This window comes from Dendronephthya gigantea, unplaced genomic scaffold (genome assembly GCF_004324835.1).
Source record: "Dendronephthya gigantea isolate DGI-Jeju-01 unplaced genomic scaffold, DenGig_1.0 000001F, whole genome shotgun sequence".
NCBI classification, from domain to species: Eukaryota; Metazoa; Cnidaria; class Anthozoa; order Malacalcyonacea; family Nephtheidae; genus Dendronephthya; species Dendronephthya gigantea.
This window is the reverse complement of record NW_021163011.1, coordinates 4020550-4038069: the sequence shown is the minus strand read 5'-3', so window position 1 is coordinate 4038069 and position 17520 is coordinate 4020550. Positions and strand designations below refer to the sequence as shown.

The following is a 17520-nucleotide window of genomic DNA, read 5'->3' as shown; positions in this document are numbered from 1 at the left end:
CTTTTCTTTTAATTGCATTAGTAGTTTTCTTTTTATCTTTTTTATTTTTTTTTTTCATAATTCTTTGACATTTTGACAAAATAGATCAACGTCAATGATAACAATAATGATACAATATAGCTAACAATAATTTTGCTCTAACAGTATTTGTTCACATTGTTTTGCCTTTTCACAAAATATCATAAAACTCATTATTATATACATTTCCGAGTGTAGAACGCCAGTCCAAAAGACAACGAAACGTAGATATCGAGCGTAACTTGTAACCAGGATATCTCAGTTTGATGAGAAAATGTTCCATTACAACGAAAAATGATGCAGGTGAATGTCTTTTTAGACACGCGTTCCAACGTAAAACAGGAGAGCGACAACCAAATTGCGTCGTTTCGTTGCGCTGGTTTCCGGCTTTCCGTGATGTTCCACTCTCCCGTAAATGTTACCCACCGCAACCAGAGCTAAAAAAGCTGGCAACAACTCGTTACAGGAAACGTATTTACAATCCGGTTTTTTCCGTAATCACCATCTAAGCACCAACTATGCAGTAGGAACGGGGCTACTGATGCCTTCTAAATCACGCACCCAGTTCAGTGAGTACTCCAATGAGTATTTCTCTAACTCACAGTTATTGCGTCTGGTACGCATTACGTCTTTATAGCAGGTCTGCATGGTCATGTATTCAACCAAATTTTCACCGTCAATTATGATGATAAAATACGACAATCATCGCCGCCATGATCTTTCTTCTTCATCATCTTCTTCATCACCCTCCCCTTCAAGTAGTAATTCCTCCACAACCTGATCTAATGCATTTTCCTACATAACCCAAACAATGAACTAACTCTGATAAATATACATGGACAATAAATATACTTCCATTAGATAGTTCCCATTATATTGAAAATGCAACATAAAATCATCCTGTGAAATTACTGACATATATTGTACTCCCTGAATACTTTGAATGGTCAAGTTCTACACTCTCTCCTAAATTCTAATCCTTGCTTGCAACTTTGCATTCTCATTAGGAACAATATTGATAAACAACGTACAATAGTATACTGCAGGTCATCCGAGCGCAGTAGGTAAACAATATAATCTTACAGCACATGTAAGTCTTACCCCATCTCCTTGCTCTTGCGAGGTTTTTATTGGCATTTTTACACCAACTGTTGAAGACGATGGTGGAGTGGATGTTGAAGATGGACGATACCACGTTATTTTAACATTTTTCATGTTAAACGAGGGGACATGTGTTATTGCCTGTATAAAGAAATTTAACCAGATAAGTGTATAAGAAGTATAAAGACGATCAAAAGATACTGCATCGTCCATGCCGAAAGAAAAAAAAGCTTCTGTAGCCTCGCGGCTGGTCCTCAGTCAGTTAATGCAATATACAGATAAGACTTTAGAGTATAATCTTTTGAAGCCAATAGTTGAATTTACAGCAGGTAAATCATAGTGCCTCGCGTAGTGAGATTACAGTGTAGTGAGATTACAGTATAGTGCATAGATTTTCCGGGGAAATTGAATTCGATAATGCGAATCGTCTCTTAATCCAAATGCCTGATATCTCTGGGGGAATTTCAACGCATATCTTTAGAGTTTCATCGAATACATGTACTTGATATATAAGAAACCTACATTTTCCGCCTGTTTTCGAGTACTGAACGTGATGATAAGTCGATGGCCATCTTTATCCTGCTCAACACGGTCTATGCCACTCAGCTCCTGAACAAAAAAAGAACGATGACGCTTCTAGGACAACAGCCATGCATATATTGCAATCCGTGTTACATATATATTCGACTGGAAGAGCTGTTTACCCAGTAAGCACGCGACGTCATTTCGACGTCGACATGAAGTTGAAATTTTGTCGTGACGTCGAACTACGTTAAAACAATGTCACTTCGAACCTGACGTTATTTCGACGTTTTTCAACTCGAAAGTCTTTGTTTTTAAAAACGATGGCAGATGATCGTAAACATATACCTTAAAATGTTGCTTTAGTGTATCTTTCTCCTCTTCTGTAAACCCTTCTACCAGCAGCTGTTTGGGTCGTTTATCCCAGCGGTTATGTATTGGGTCGCGCACTCTAACATGACCACGTGACATACCACGTGCTGTACCACGTGTTGGTCGACCTCGTCCTCTTCCACGATGACTTGCGTCCAATAATCCCAGTGACTGAGCCTGAATAAACGTCATGAGCGTTAAAAAACAACCATCAAAAATGGCCTCGCAAAGTGGGTAACAATGTGAAACAGAATCCTGCAGAATTTATCGCCCGAGGTCTGCTTTGAGACTGTCTGAATTGGAGTTCAAAATTTCGATTTAACTCATTTGTATGTCTGTATGAGAACAAGTCAAGATCTGGGGCCGGTTGTTCGAAAGGCGTTTAGCTTAAACGGTAGATAAGTTCACAATGGAAAACAAAATCATCTATTTATTGAACAACTGAGCTGAACTATTTCGATGTAAATAGTTTAATTTTCAATTTTCAAACATATTTAATCCATAAGATGCAGGTTCAATCATTCACAAGATGTGTGAGAGCAAAGTTTTAAACTTTGGCTTATCCACCGTTTAAGCTAAACGCCTTTCGAACAACTGGCCCCTGACAATCCTTGATTATCACACCTCTTTCTTTAGCTCTTCCACCCTGTATTTTAATTCTGTAGTATCTTCTCCGGTTTGTTCATGAGTGATAAGATCTAACTCGCGATCTAACAATTCCTTTTGAGCCTGAAAGAAAACAGTAATTTAATATCCGTATAACTAGAAACACTATAGTCTCACAAGCAACAGCGCCGATCAATCATCAATCTCACTCTATTTTATTAAAATGGCACATTTATAAATAATCATAGTTCATATATTGTAAAAAAGTTATTTCTACGTACCACCTGTCGTGCTCGACTAGGACTTTCTTTGGATCTGACAAGCGCAGCGCTTACTTTTACTTCACTTTGTTGTTTTGCTATGCTTTCTGAAACACTTTTCAGCGTCTAAAATAATGAAGCTATCGTTAAACCCCCAGTTTTTATGCTCCAAGTTCTCTGCATGCAATGCATATGATCACCGTCTAAACAACAAAATTACTGTATCAAGTTTTACCATCATGATTTTGTTTTTATCTTCCTGGTTAAGGCCCTTGTTCTGCTCTAGTTTCTTTATTAGAAGCTACAGAAGACATAAAATGGAACTTAACTTTTTATATATTTTATATGAAGCTCTCATATAAATACTCGTATCATTAAATATATACAAATATATTAATTTTATATTACATACTGCATGAATGAAATCACATATTAAAATGACTAGCAATCGAATTAAGAATAGCATTACTTCACATAAGACTGGCATAACCTATATACCTTTTGGTTTTCAATTTGTTTACAAAGTAAATCTTGCTTCTGTTTCTGCAGTAGAATTTTTTTCTTCACCACTTCCTGGGATTGTAAAATGTGAATATTATTATAGAATGGATAATTTAAATTCCTTAATATAGGAATTTCACATTACCTATACAATTTGCACAGTGACTTCAATAAATATTATCATTTGACAATGTACCTCGACAACTCTAGTATTTGCATCTCTTTTCGATACGACAGCAGCAGGAACTGCAGCCTTGAACGATGTTTGGCCTGTCTGGAACATGGTTGGCGCCAGTGCTGTAGACTATATAGACATACCAAAAAAGTCATGCGGTTAAACCAGTTAAACATGAGATTTTTTTCATAATATATTACCAGGCATATAGTCCAGAGAGAATAAAATCTTTAATCTTATCGCAAAAAATGAGGTTAGGTTTAAAGCAAAATGGCTGGATGTTCTCACATCATAGAGAATACACTGTTAAAGGTATAATACATATATTTTTGAAATACCCATTCGTAGTGAATTAATTACCTTTTCATTTTGTGTTGGTCTCACAGTAGTTGCTATGGAGGCGGGTTGATTGTTTTCTGAGAGACTGGTTTGACTCTACAATTACACAAATGGTAGACATATAACCAGATATCACTACAGTCGATGAATTGAATGAAAGTATCAGCGATATCGTAAGAATTTGAACTAAATATTAACTTGTTTTTAAAATATTATCATATACCTTTTGTTGACTTGTTTCAGATTTGTACCAAAATATTCTGATAAAACGATTTCCGAGTATCGCGTCTGCACAAGATATTGCTTTATGTGCCTCAAAGTTAGTCGCAAATTGAATTAATGCAACATCAGGCTGACCAAAAGCAGAGACCTATGTAAATATATATATTGAATGAACATTACTAAAAGCCTGAATAATATCCCTACTTGGGGGGGGGGACAGTGAGGCAGTGTGTATCGAGTGGAACAGCAGTGAGGCAGTGTGTAGTGAGTACAACTGAGTAAGGTAGTGAGTATTGAGTGCAACTGGAGTAAGACAGTGAGTATTGAGTGCAACTGGAGTAAGACAGTGTGTATTGAGTTAAACTGGAGTAAGACAGTGTGTATTGAGTTAAACTGGAGTAAGACAGTGTGTATTGAGTTAAACTGGAGTAAGACAGTGTGTTTTGAGTTAAACTGGAGTAAGACAGTGTGTATTGAGTTAAACTGGAGTAAGACAGTGTGTATTGAGTGCAACTGGAGTAAGACAGTGAGTATTGAGTTAAACTGGAGTAAGACAGTGTGTATTGAGTTCAACTGGAGTAAGACAGTGTGTATTGAGTGCAACTGGAGTGAGGCAGTGAGTATTCAGTGCAACTGGAGTGAGATAGTCATTCACATGTGTAGTGTAAGTGAACAGAAAGACTTACCTGAATATTTACAATTTTGCCGAATCTTTGAAAATATCCGTTTAATGTGGCGATATTATTTAGATTGGGTGGCAACTTCTTTACCTCCAAAACAGTGTTTGTATATTTCCGAGGAGGTGGTGGTGTTGAAAGCGTTCGTACGTTGGCTGTTTCTTGTACAGCAGTGCTCACAACTTGTGGTGTTGCAACAATATTTGTACTGGGGACTACAGCCACAGGATTCTTCATCTCCTGAGATGCTACATGGAAAATAGAGAAACTTTATGTAAGATACTGCAACCAAACAGTAAGCCGTATACACTGTAAAAGGAAAATATCAAATATTGCATATCGTTTCTGTCTATTGGCCGATTTCTGCTATGGATTAAGTTAAATTACCCTACATATAGCATTTAATGAAAAATGGACACGGTCAATGTTGAATGAAGACAAACCTGGAGTTGGGATAGTTGGTTGTGTTTGTGAGGTCACTACTTGCAATAATTCACGGTTTCTTTGAACAGGCATATTAGCAATATGTGCAGGTGGCGTCCCAAGTCGTGACCAAACAGGAGGTTTCTCCGGCAGTCGACCGTCAAATGAAGGTTGCTCAGGATTATACATTTCACTCATATTCGGTAGAACCTCTGTGGGAGTGTAAAAATGGAAACAATTAGTTTCTTCCTTCAAACCGTTTTCCGTAAATCTCAGCGCAATATATGCCACCTAAACCATCGTCACGATTTGGATGGTAACATAAACTACACAGAGTTCTACAGAAAACATCAAGCATATGGCAAAATGAGGCCTGTAACAATCTTCTGTTCCACAGAACACCACGATACCGCTCAAAAGAGAATAATAAATTCCTACAGTGGTAACAGACATTTATCCTATTGTGACCACGTACTGACTGAAGACTTTAGAAAAAGGTAAACATTTAGCACTTGTCTATATACGACAGTAACTCTCCTGCAAACGTTTTTTATCCATTTCAAGCAGTTGTTAAACCATATTTGATAAGGGTACTACATTACTTTACCTTTATAGCGTGTCATTCCCATGTGAGGCCGCACATTAGCAATCGTTGGTTGAACAATGGCGGAACGTCGTTCATTAGTACTACTGGTACGGGGACCAGCAGCGTTTGGATGATCTGATGTTGGAACATGAACGTTGGCAGTCACGTGTGCCGCAGGACGAACAGGATATTGAATTGATGGTATTGGAGCTCGCATACCCAAACCTGGATATATAACGAATATAATTTACAATTAACGCTGGCTTTCTGTTTAACCTGTTTCGAGATGGTGTTTAATATACATGTAACAAATTTAAAGAGGAATTTAGTAGCTTATGGAAATGTAGTAAGAAACAAAATAAGGACTGAGACCAAAAATTTTATTGCCGTCTTTAAACTTATCTCTAATATCTTATGCAACACCGACCTGCAGGATTTAATGCTGCCGCTTCCGGGATAAATGCACCAGGATGAGGCGCACGAGGAAAACCAAGAACAATGCCAGGTATGTTGACATCTTCAACCACGAGCGGATCATTGCCATGATCATACGGACATAGTTCTCCTCTCATGCAATACCCTTTCTCTTTAGAAATAAAGTAAACGACGAGCATTAGTAAACACATGCAACATAAAAATGCATAGAATCATTCATGGTGTCAAAAAATGTACACTGCAGGTATTGAGCACATGCAAGTGATGTCAGTCAGAGTTCCTGGATATTTTTTGCCGTTTTGGTAGATTTACCGTAGTGGTAAATTTAAATTTAAATCTTAGCGGTTAGTTAAGAGCAAAAAGTTTAGAATGAAAACTGAGGATGTAGTCAGGTAGCGTATATTTTTGTCTGTGATTTCAGAAAAAGGATTTGTAGTAAACCGGGTCCACGCCACCCAACATGGCAGACTATTTCTATAATACGTCATTATTTTAAGAGCTCAAAGGTATTGTGGTTTTTGTCTATGTTGTAACGAATTATTCCCTTACCATCATAATCGCGACAGCGACCTCTTTTGGGCCATGGTCTGCCTTTGTATAATCTACTTTTCACTGAGGATCTGTTGTCATCAAACCGACCGTGTTTTCCTTTATAACTTTCAGAGCCACGTTGAGTGTTCTCTCGATCTGGAATGCAGAGAAACATACAAGTTAATTTCATCATAACTGCCACTATACTATTCTCAGGGCCGTAGCTAGAAGCTTAATTTGGAGGGAGTGTTTATTCATGTATTCATCCAATGTCTTTTGTACGCTATTGTTTATACAATGTATTTACACGAATATATGAATATCCACGCCCCTTCCAATTAACTACGGCCCTGAATATTCTCCAATCTACTGCACTCTTATTAAAATCATCTTGACTTCTATCCGTTGCCATTAGCATGAACTATAAGGGGCTGCAGATAAAAAGGAGGTTTGAAGCAAAAGGGTTCTGAAAGCACAATATATATATTCCCCAAAAGGCAGGAATGTGTACAGCAGAATTAGTACTTAAATTTGTTTTTATTTTTTCATGCCTACTGCTACACCCCTGATACAAAAAGTGCTCTTTCCATATTTTTTCTCATATACGGTAAATTTTTTTGACAGGTCGGAAAATCTATCAAGTCTGTGCATTTCGGACAGTTGGAGAACAAAGTCTTCTGAAACTACACACCAGATGAACCTTCTCTTTTCTTCTCAGATCGATCGTGTTCCCCAGATTTCTCATCGTCTTTCTTCTTCAAATTATCTTCATTATCCTCCATTTCATCATCTTTCTCTTCTTTCATTCTTTCTTTTGCCTCGGATTTTTCATCTTCCATGGTATCATCTTTTGAGAGTTTGATTCTTGTTCCACTATCATGGTCGGCCTCAATCCGTCGTTTCTTGCCTTTGTGAGACGAATGATAATCACGATTGACAGTTAATATAGGTTTTTCCTCAATATCTTCGGTTGGTTTTCTAGTTCTTTTGAAATCACGATCATCTTCATCCAACACGGACGACTAAACAGAATGCTGATAATAAACATCTCATAAAACTTGATTGCAGTCTGGCCAGTATAATTCTTAAAATAATAAAAGTAAGCCAGACGGCGTACGTACATGTCACAAGCATTATTCAAATGCACAATTTAAAGATACGTTGGGCACAAGATAGCGACGCATACGACTAGCGCGAGAAACAAATTAGGGGTAAATCTCACATTTGTATACATTTTTCTCTGTTTTTATGAAATAATGCAATGTAGTAAACTTTGATGTTGGACATCCCTACCTCTGCAGCTTGAGGTCTCAAAGTTTCATCTGTACTCAGCAATCTCTTGTTCACAGGTCGTGGGGGAGAAGGTGGGTTTGATTGTTGTGGAGATATGCTTGTTTTAGGCGGGGGATTGATTGACTTTGGGGTGTTGTTTTGCTTTACAGGGGAGATACTGCGTTGTCCTGGTGTGTTACTTGGTTTTGGTGGGCTCACTTGCTTCGGTGGAGTAATAGGTTTTGGTTGGATAATTGGTTTTGGCTGGGTAATTGGTTTTGGTGGACTGATTTGCTTAGTTGGTTCAACAGGTAAGGGGGTGGTGGGTTTTGGTGGGGCAGGGATGTATGAGTTATTTTGAAGAACTTCAAACAGTGTCTTCACAAATGATACTGTTTCTAAAGTGCAAAGAAAAGACTTACTACAATAGCCATTTTAACACTATTAGGGTCAGGTCAGGTTCCAACTTTGGAAAAATTTGTACACTAATGGTCAACTTTGGAATGTTTAAAGAGACAAACATTATGGTGTGCTCTAAACCTTTCCAGGGCCTTTCACCTGGCATCTCTAACCCCATGCCAGGTTGGGAAAAAGTGCATAGCCCCTGATGCTAGGAGCAAAAAAACACAACTGCATGTTTAAGAAACTATGGTGTGTACATTTTTGCATAGTTACTTTTGAACTATGAACTTTTGAATTGGACTTTTGAACTTAAATTATTTTTCAAAATCATATGACTGGATTTACATTTTAAGATCAATAACGTACATATGTACAATAGAAACATGGACTTTAGAACTTGTTTTTGAAAAGTCACTCTGTGGTATATTTATGTTGATACCAGTAAACATGTTAATTGTCAATACACATTTTTAGTTGACATTCAAAAAATAAACCTAGTAACCTACCTCCACCTAGGAAAACTTCTAGTTGATCAATGCAAATCTCTTCCAATTCTCCCAATGGTTTATCCTTTCTAACTAATGCCACAACATACTTTGCTAGGGCTGCAGGATCAGCATCACAACTACATAAAGTGGTAAGAATATTCCCGATATTTATTATACAAATATATAATATATAAATATTTATTCCCGATTGTTTTGCAACAGGTGCTTAGCAAATGATAGTTGCAACATGTTAGGAAACATGTTAGCATGCTCAGTTTTAGTGTACAAGGCAGAGCACTTGTTGAGGTAAATTATTACCTATGATAGTTGCTATTGTATAATGTACATGATATTGTACAGTAGAGCTACAGAAAATATATATACATATAGAAACTATCTTTCTTAAAGAGTAAGATCATTACATAGATACGAGCCAGCTGCCAAAACAAAATCCTGCATTCCATTTTAACAGCATTAGATTAGTTTTGTCTTTACCAATAATATACAAATAAAAGGCAATTTTTATTTGTATATTGCTTATGTCTGTGGCAAATTCCCAAGAGCCTTTCTCGTCTGGACAGGCACCTTGTGTTAGCATTTTAATGTAACAAGAGGCAACAATGCAAACTGCATGAGATATTTATACAGTACAAGGTAATGTTGTGACTGATCAGCTGTTTGAACTGTTTACTTCAAAGCTTTTGCAGAGGTCAAGGGCATTCCCCTGGAGCCAGTTGTACAAAGGTTGGATAGGGCTATTCACCAGATAGTGATTTCTTCAACCTTTTAAAACATGCTGAAAAAGCAATGAAGTTACAGGAGCTTTGAGAGAGAACTCCTAATCTAAGAATACTAAGGTTTAATCAAGGCAATGCAGAATAACAGGCAATTTTCGAGGGATTGAAGAAACCACTATCTGGTGGATAGCGCTATCCAGCTTCCATACAACTGGCTCCTGATCAATAGGCAACAATATTGAAATGTTGTTTGCAAAAGACCATGTGGTTTGCAAATATAAACAAAATTTCAACTCAGCATCATCATTGCATTTCAAGTTGCATGACAGAAGAAAATGCTTTGGTCACATAGTACAATTAACAAAATAGATAAATCACATTGCTATGACTTATAATTTCATTAAAATGGCTACTTCATACAATATCATACTTACATCTTCTCAAGTCGAGCTGTCAGCCATGTCTTCATAGCCTCTACGTTCTTTATCTGCATTTTTCAACTGTGTGCGTATAACAAGTTGAATCGTCGACAAGATCGAATATTGTGCAAATACTAGCCCGTTCGACAAAAATCTCAGAACGTTCTATTATCTTCTATACAAACCTCACATAAAGGTACATATCAGTATTCAAACGACACCAAAACAGTTCATTCAACATGGTGTTCTTACAAGCATTTTCTACTTTCACAGTCCAAGAATCAAAAAAATAAAAAAAACCCCAACCGCTTTTACTTATTTATCCATGTTTTTAGGTTTTAAAATCTGTAAATTTATTACATTCCTTCGCGGCCATGTTAAATTTCCGCACGAGACTGAGCACGAGGCAGTGCTACCACTACCCATTTCATCGTTGATCCTTCAGATTAGGTTAGGATCTGGGGTAGATTTCGGATCAAGCTCGAGGTTAATCAACCATAAACACTAAACCTAATCATAACCTAATCTCAAGGATTAAATTCCTGTATTTAGTATTTACGTCTTCCAGATATTCCCTTTCTTGAAAAAATCAGGGTGCCCTTTTGGAGGATAAGTAACTCGAACTTGCTTTTTTTCTTGCTTGCCCTCTGTTCCAAGTTCCAACAGCTATTTCAATTTCACATGTAATGATCTTAATTCATAACTAGTAAAAAACTATTTGGTAAAATATCCTGTAGGCTGTAGTTGAAAGTTATTCTTAAAAAAGTTGTCACAAAGTTTCTCAGGTCGTTCTTATAAGGAGGGCATACCATTTGACGGTGCGATTATTCTCAACGCACATTTTAGTAAGGACTTCGAACTCTTCACAGCTGAATATTCAGGAATGTTAAAATGGCATACTTGGCATGCGTATTCAAGGACCGGCCAAATTACTGTTGCATACACTGTCAGTGTTCTGGGAATCCAACCCAGAAGCCAAACACTCGCATGTTTAACAGTTCATGTGTTAAATGTGCAAGAAATCTTTTCGCCGGCATCAGCGAACACACGTTTGGCCCTAGACATAGACACTGTTTTTTAAAGCCAAACGAAAAGGAGGGAAACCGGAGTACCCGGAGAAAAACCCTCCAAAGATAACCTGAATTTCAGGTTACCTAACCGGCCCGAATTTGGTATTTTTATTTAGAAATCATCCGCAATGACGGTTCAGGTTTTCATTTATATTTGAGTGTTTTAGGTCGGTTTATCCGAACTAAGTTCCAGGAATTGCATAGTGCTATGCAATTCCTGAGCTTCGTCAACTGATTCCTGGTGGTGGTCTAACGTGCGAGGCGCGCATATCTTCCGTTGCAAAACAACAGGCTGTTGAAAATTTTAATGACTGCGCTTTGACCGACAAGGGCACCAAAAATCATTCAAAATACTTAGTTATGATCATACATTTTTTTGAAAACCTGGCATTTTGGAAAGAAATGCTTAATATTCACGACTTGCATGCTTTTCATCCGAAACCGATGTAAACAATAACACTCTTCTACTATGAGTACTGTCCCTACTATGACATGCACTTCATGCACGGTTTATGTTTTTATACGTTCTGGATCATGGTTGAAAATGGAGGAAATAAACGTAATCGGGCTCAACATGCAACTCACTTAAAATGGCTAAATCAATGATGTCCCTTACCTTTGGCACCGTATATTTACCTTCGGTAAACAGTGTACCAAATTTCGCTTCCTTTTGTTGCTCCATTCCAACTGACAGTTGCGTTCTTCTTTAACAACATCTCAACGATGGGGCGTGCAAGGAATCAAACAACATAGTAAGTGTGTCAAAATGCAAAAGCTCTTTTTAAATGGTTCACTTTTAAAATAAGAGGATACTATATAATATTAACCTACACTTAAACACTATACCCCAGATATCCCTCCATTATATAAATGCAGTTATTATGCAATGTAATATATCATGTAATATAGGAGGTATTATTTTCCTACTTATAGAAACTTCTTCATGAAATTAGTTAAAATGATTAGATTACGTTTATTTCCTGCATGCTTGATATTAACCAGAATATCGAAATCCGAAAATTTAATACCAACAGGGGAAACAGAAAAGTGCTAGTGTCTAAACATCAAAAGTAATTTCTTCTTCATTTCAAACTTAAATAATTCCGGAATTTAAATGTTCAAAAACTAAAGAATAATTTTTGATGCCACAAACGGTCGCATGAACAGAGAGAACTTATATAATCATATAAGTACTCTGGACTACCCTGATTCGTATTAATCTAAAATGAGGCCAATACGAATTCGATAATATTTTCTCGCTGCGTGCGCGTTGGCTATGCTAATTACATTCTTACTTTCATTTCAACGCTTTAAAGCCATCATGCATCTTCCGCAGCTGTTAAGTCGTTCACACGCAAGTGACAAAACTAGGAGTTGTGAGAAATTTCCTGTTATCGTGCATTGCCGAAAACTTGTCACTTGATGTGTGAATATAAGTTTAGACCACCAGGAGGAATCAGTCCGAGAATAAATCATGCACTTACATTAAGCATGCATGCATTACTGTAATTAGTAAACCTATAGTATGTACCTCAACTAATTTCCACTTGTTCACCCGTCTCGTCGTCCATCATATCTTCGATGTGATCCTGCGACGATCCTTCATAATCTGATTCTGCGACGATCATCCATCATCTGATCTTTCGACGATCCTCCATCATCTGATCCTGCGACAATCATCGGATCCTGCGACAATCATCTGATCCTGCGACGATCCCTCATCATCTGGCCTCTAACGTAGATATACAAAAATGTGATATACAAGACAGAAATATGACTTATGTATAAAGCATTTAAAATAAGCACTCAAACCCCGATTACAAACCTCCAACATTTCCTACTCCACTCGTCCAAGGCCTTTGCATTGCGCACGCGAATACAAAATGTCATGCACATTTTGTGGGAAATAATCATCGTTTTTTTCATGGTCCCGAGAAAACTAAAACACTCGACTATTACTTCCTTCTAGAAATACAATTTCTCATGCATTTTTATGTTTTAGGCGCTCTGTGAGCGATATTTTTCTGCATGTCCGGACTATTGTCGTTCAAGATGGAGAAAATATAAGTGATGGGGCCCCAGAGTCACTTGTATTTCCTCCGCATGCGCTTGACCCGACCAGGTTAATTCATGCAAAAACCGCAATCCGAAAAATTGAAAATCAAGGAGGTGAACAGAAGAGTGTTCCGCATATCTCAGTCAAAAAAGACAAAGCCATGCATATTTTATACTCATGCATATTTTCAACGAAATCGAGTTTTGTATTTGCGTGCATATAAATGCCCCAAGGCAGGTCCGACATCTCTCCACTCCGACGATTCTTCCTCTCTAAAAAAGAAAACCTGGGTAAAACTAAAATTCACGGGCATAAAAACCTTAGTTAACGTGACTTGCTTTCCGACTTTTTGTTTTGTGATAAAACTTGACATGGGAAGCAAAAGAATAACTACAGCACGATAAGATACTTTGGAATTATAAAACACACTCCGAACATAAAGTCTAGCATAAAGTACATATAACAATACGGATAAATATAGGGATCAAATTTCACTTTTAAATTGGTCTTTTCCTGTAGAAAACTAACATGAAGCGCTGACGGACGAGTATTCACACGAGGAAAAGCCGGGAAAGCCATTTTTTGCGAATAATTTAGAACAATTTAGAAGTGTCCAAAATTTCAATTAAACTATATTTTAGTTTGCATACCGTGTACAAACGAGTTATTTCAAGTCACAAAATGAATGCAAACTGATACATATATATTACTGAATATATGACAATACCTATTATTCGCTGCAAGCAAGCGTTTGTGTATCCGCCTTGCCCATTTTTCTGCGCCGTAGTCAGTTCTGAAATGAAATAACGAAGGGAAAACAAAATTAAGTTAACAGCTCACTTGCCTTTTACATTTTGAATCAAAATAACCAGATTTAGCGGTGAAAATCAGCAAGGATATGCCTCTACTTCGACCACTGCATGGCTTATGTTCTGCTTCTGGCCATTCAAAACAAGACGACTATTGAAATAATTTGCAAAGCCCGCAAAGATCAAGATTCTTTAAACAAACCATGAGTCTATGACCATGTACCTGAGCAAGATTCGTCCAACTTTTCCCTAAACTTCTTCGAGTGCTCCTTTCCTCTCCAAGAGTATACCAAGTTTGAATTTCTCCTTATATTCAACCACATTTTATTACCTTAAAGGACATTGAACGGACAATACACTTCATGCATCGATGACATTTAACAGTAAGGCCAAGGCCTGTTTTAAACGTCGTGTTTCTCGTGTGCCGAACTTTTCCTTGTTTTAAATGCGTTCTGCGCCTGAGAAGCACGGCGTTTGAAACCAACAAAGTTTTGAAGTCCCAGGGCAATATGTTTTGCGTATTTCTATTGTCCGTTGCAAGTGATTAATAAAATCATGATCAAGTGTGACTATAAGCTGTGTGGCTATAGATAAATAAGATAGCATAAGCGCGGAATGGTATGACCTCAAAAATACATTCAAATTTAAACAAAGTAAATTGCTTTTCTTTAATGCACGTCACTAATATGTTCTCCGTGTGTTAAACAGGAGTATAGACTATACAGACTACCTACAATTCTGGTTTGCATGGTTCGGAAATAGTTTAATAATTTTTATAGCTGTTTTTAAGTTCAACCATCCCTGCCACAAAGGCACAAGCGCCGTCATTAAATCCGCCAAAGGAAAATTTTTATTTCCATTGCGGCAGCAATTATATGAGCAATAATGCAAAAATAAAACCGATTTTACAGGTATTATTTTTAAGAACAACCATGCGGCATTTAACGCATTATTGCATAGATATTAAGATCACTTAGACAAGCCAGAAAAAGTGGCGTAACCATTATTATATTATATTGACAAATTACCGAAAAAATTTTCGTCAAGTATATCCAGTTCTGCCCAACGAATTTCTTTTGCAAGTGCAATAGCTTACAATAGAAATCTGTCGGGCAAAGCTTAATATATGAATTCACCTTCCCAATTATCGTTCTAGTTACGCCCATGCCCAGAAATGATAGTAAATTATTCCAAATTTCGTGTTTTGTCCTCGTCCCGCTCGCGCGTGCACCCACGAGACTACTCAGTCTATTATTTACGTCATAAATTAATACTTTGGTAAAATTTGGTTAAACAATACTTAAAGTGCTTAACGACGTTGAAAACTTCCAACTGAAAATGTCCAACGAAAATAGATCCAAGAAATTTCTTAGCCTATGCTGAAAATATGTTTTTTCAAAGAAGTAATATTTTTAAAGACTAAGGATGTATGTAGTAGTTTCACAGTTTTAACGCCGTTGAAAGATGGTGATGGACGTCCGGCAACTATCTTCTAGGTCTAAGCATGTGTAATCGACGAGGATGGAATTCGAACCCACGCGTGAAGAGCACAATGGATTAGCAGTCCATCGCCTTAACCACTCGGCCACCTCGTCGTGGTGATGAAAATTGACGCAATTTTTTTTGGTCAAATTAATTTAACACCTGACGAGGAGGGGTGAAGGAATTTCTTCAAAAAGCAAAATACTTTGTCTTTTTGTTATTTCTGAAAGAACTTGGCCTCGGCTGAAGATATCGTGTTTGAAATAAGTAGTTTCAGAGTTTTAACGCCGTTCAAACATTCGAAACAAAAACATCAAGAAAAAAACAGATGGAAGTCCGACAGCAATCTTTTAGGACTAAGGATGTGCAATCGACGAGGATGGGATTCGAACCCACGCGTGCAGAGCACAATGGATTAGCAGTCCATCACCTTAACCACTCGGCCACCTCGTCGCGGTGATGAAAGTTGACGCAATTTTTTGGTTGAAATTAATTTAACACCTGACGAGGAGGGGTGAAGGAATTTCTTCAAAAAGCAAAATACTTTGTCTTTTTGTTATTTCTGAAGGAACTTGGCCTCGGCTGAAGATATCGTGTTTGAAATAAGTAGTTTCAGAGTTTTAACGCCGTTGAAAAATTCGAAACAAAAACATCAAAACAAAACAGATGGAAGTCCGACAGCTATCTTTTAGGATTATATGGATGTGTAATCGACGAGGATGGGATTCGAACCCACGCGTGCAGAGCACAATGGATTAGCAGTCCATCGCCTTAACCACTCGGCCACCTCGTCGTGGTAATGAAAATTGACGCAATTTTTTTTGGTCAAATTAATTTGACACCTGACGAGGAGGGGTGAAGGAATTTCTTGAAAAAGCAAAATACTTTGTCTTTTTGTTATCCCTGAAAGAACTTGGCCTCTGCTGAAGATATGGTCTTGAAATAAGTAGTTTCAGAGTTTTAACGCCGTTGAAAGATTCGAAACAAGAACAACAAGAAAAAATTGATGGACGTCCGGCAACTATCTTTTAGGTCTAAGAATGTGTAATCGACGAGGATGGGATTCGAACCCACGCGTGCAGAGCACAATGGATTAGCAGTCCATCGCCTTAACCACTCGGCCACCTCGTCGTGGTGATGAAAATTGACGCAATTTTTTTTGGTCAAATTAATTTAACACCTGACGAGGAGGGGTGAAGGAATTTCTTCAAAAAGCAAAATACTTTGTCTTTTTGTTATTTCTGAAAGAACTTGGCCTCGGCTGAAGATATAGTATTTGAAATAAGTAGTTTCAGAGTTTTAACGCCGTTGAAACATTCAAAACAAAAACATAAAAAAAAACTGATGGTAGTCTGACAGCTATCTTTTAGGATTAAGGATGTGTAATCGACGAGGATGGGATTCGAACCCACGCGTGCAGAGCATATTAATGGATTAGCAGTCCATCGCCTTAACCACTCGGCCACCTCGTCGCGGTGATGACAAATGACGTATTTTTTTGGCTAAAATTAATTGAGAGACCCAACGAGCGGACGGGTGAAAAAATTTCTTCAAAAAGCAAGATGCTTTGTCTTTTTGTTATCTCTGAAAGAACTTGGCCTCTGCTGAAGATATGGTATTTGAAATAAGTAGTTTCAGAGTTTTAACGCCGTTGAAACATTCGAAACAAAAACATCAAAAAAAAACCAGATGGAAGTCCGACAGCTATCTTTTAGGATTAAGGATGTGTATTCGACGAGGATGGGATTCGAACCCACGCGTGCAGAGCACAATGGATTAGCAGTCCATCGCCTTAACCACTCGGCCACCTCGTCGCGGTGATGACAAATGACGTATTTTTTTGGCTAAAATTAAAATTAATTGAGAGACCCAACGAGCGGACGGGTGAAAAAATTTCTTCAAAAAGCAAGATGCTTTGTCTTTTTTTTATCTCTGAAAGAACTTGGCCTCTGCTGAAGATATGGTCTTGATATAAGTAGTTTCAGAGTTTTAACGCCGTTGAAACATTCGAAACAAA

The 17520-nt window shown here is 37.6% G+C and overlaps 1 protein-coding gene and 6 non-coding genes across 7 annotated transcripts; all 7 read right to left on the bottom strand.

Moving 5' to 3' along the window:
• Window positions 1-21: 21 nt before the first annotated feature.
• On the bottom strand, window positions 22-10468 carry LOC114528746 (RNA-binding protein 26-like). Its single transcript, XM_028550461.1, has 21 exons — window positions 10272-10468; window positions 10102-10167; window positions 8949-9067; window positions 8062-8438; window positions 7460-7790; window positions 6787-6924; window positions 6230-6388; window positions 5824-6027; window positions 5237-5428; window positions 4803-5041; window positions 4118-4264; window positions 3916-3990; window positions 3577-3684; window positions 3378-3452; window positions 3115-3180; window positions 2901-3005; window positions 2638-2742; window positions 1990-2190; window positions 1642-1728; window positions 1120-1260; window positions 22-813 (listed from the first exon to the last, which is right to left on the bottom strand). Exons 2-21 carry the CDS (start codon window positions 10158-10160, stop codon window positions 721-723), a joined length of 3021 nt encoding a protein of 1006 aa, XP_028406262.1. The 5' UTR covers window positions 10161-10167; window positions 10272-10468; the 3' UTR covers window positions 22-720.
• Window positions 10469-15534: 5066 nt separating this feature from the next.
• Trnas-gcu lies at window positions 15535-15616 on the bottom strand. Its single transcript has one exon. It is a non-coding gene; the product is annotated as a tRNA-Ser (tRNA).
• Window positions 15617-15874: 258 nt separating this feature from the next.
• Trnas-gcu lies at window positions 15875-15956 on the bottom strand. Its single transcript has one exon. It is a non-coding gene; the product is annotated as a tRNA-Ser (tRNA).
• A 258-nt stretch (window positions 15957-16214) lies between these two features.
• On the bottom strand, window positions 16215-16296 carry Trnas-gcu. Its single transcript has one exon. It is a non-coding gene; the product is annotated as a tRNA-Ser (tRNA).
• Window positions 16297-16552: 256 nt separating this feature from the next.
• Trnas-gcu lies at window positions 16553-16634 on the bottom strand. The gene has a single exon. It is a non-coding gene; the product is annotated as a tRNA-Ser (tRNA).
• Window positions 16635-16890: 256 nt separating this feature from the next.
• On the bottom strand, window positions 16891-16975 carry Trnas-gcu. The gene has a single exon. It is a non-coding gene; the product is annotated as a tRNA-Ser (tRNA).
• A 260-nt stretch (window positions 16976-17235) lies between these two features.
• Window positions 17236-17317, bottom strand: Trnas-gcu. Its single transcript has one exon. It is a non-coding gene; the product is annotated as a tRNA-Ser (tRNA).
• Between the last annotated feature and the right edge of the window lie 203 nt (window positions 17318-17520).

Excerpts from the sequence above, each read along its gene's own strand:
- LOC114528746 (XM_028550461.1), bottom strand. The coding sequence starts at position 10,160 with ATGCAGATAAAGAACGTAGAGGCTATGAAGACATGGCTGACAGCTCGA. Across the intron at positions 5,429-5,823 it reads GGGAATGACACGCTATAAAG|AGGTTCTACCGAATATGAGT; the intron begins GTAAAGTAATGT and ends ACACTCCCACAG. Across the intron at positions 814-1,119 it reads CGCAAGAGCAAGGAGATGGG|GAAAATGCATTAGATCAGGT; the intron begins GTAAGACTTACA and ends TGGGTTATGTAG.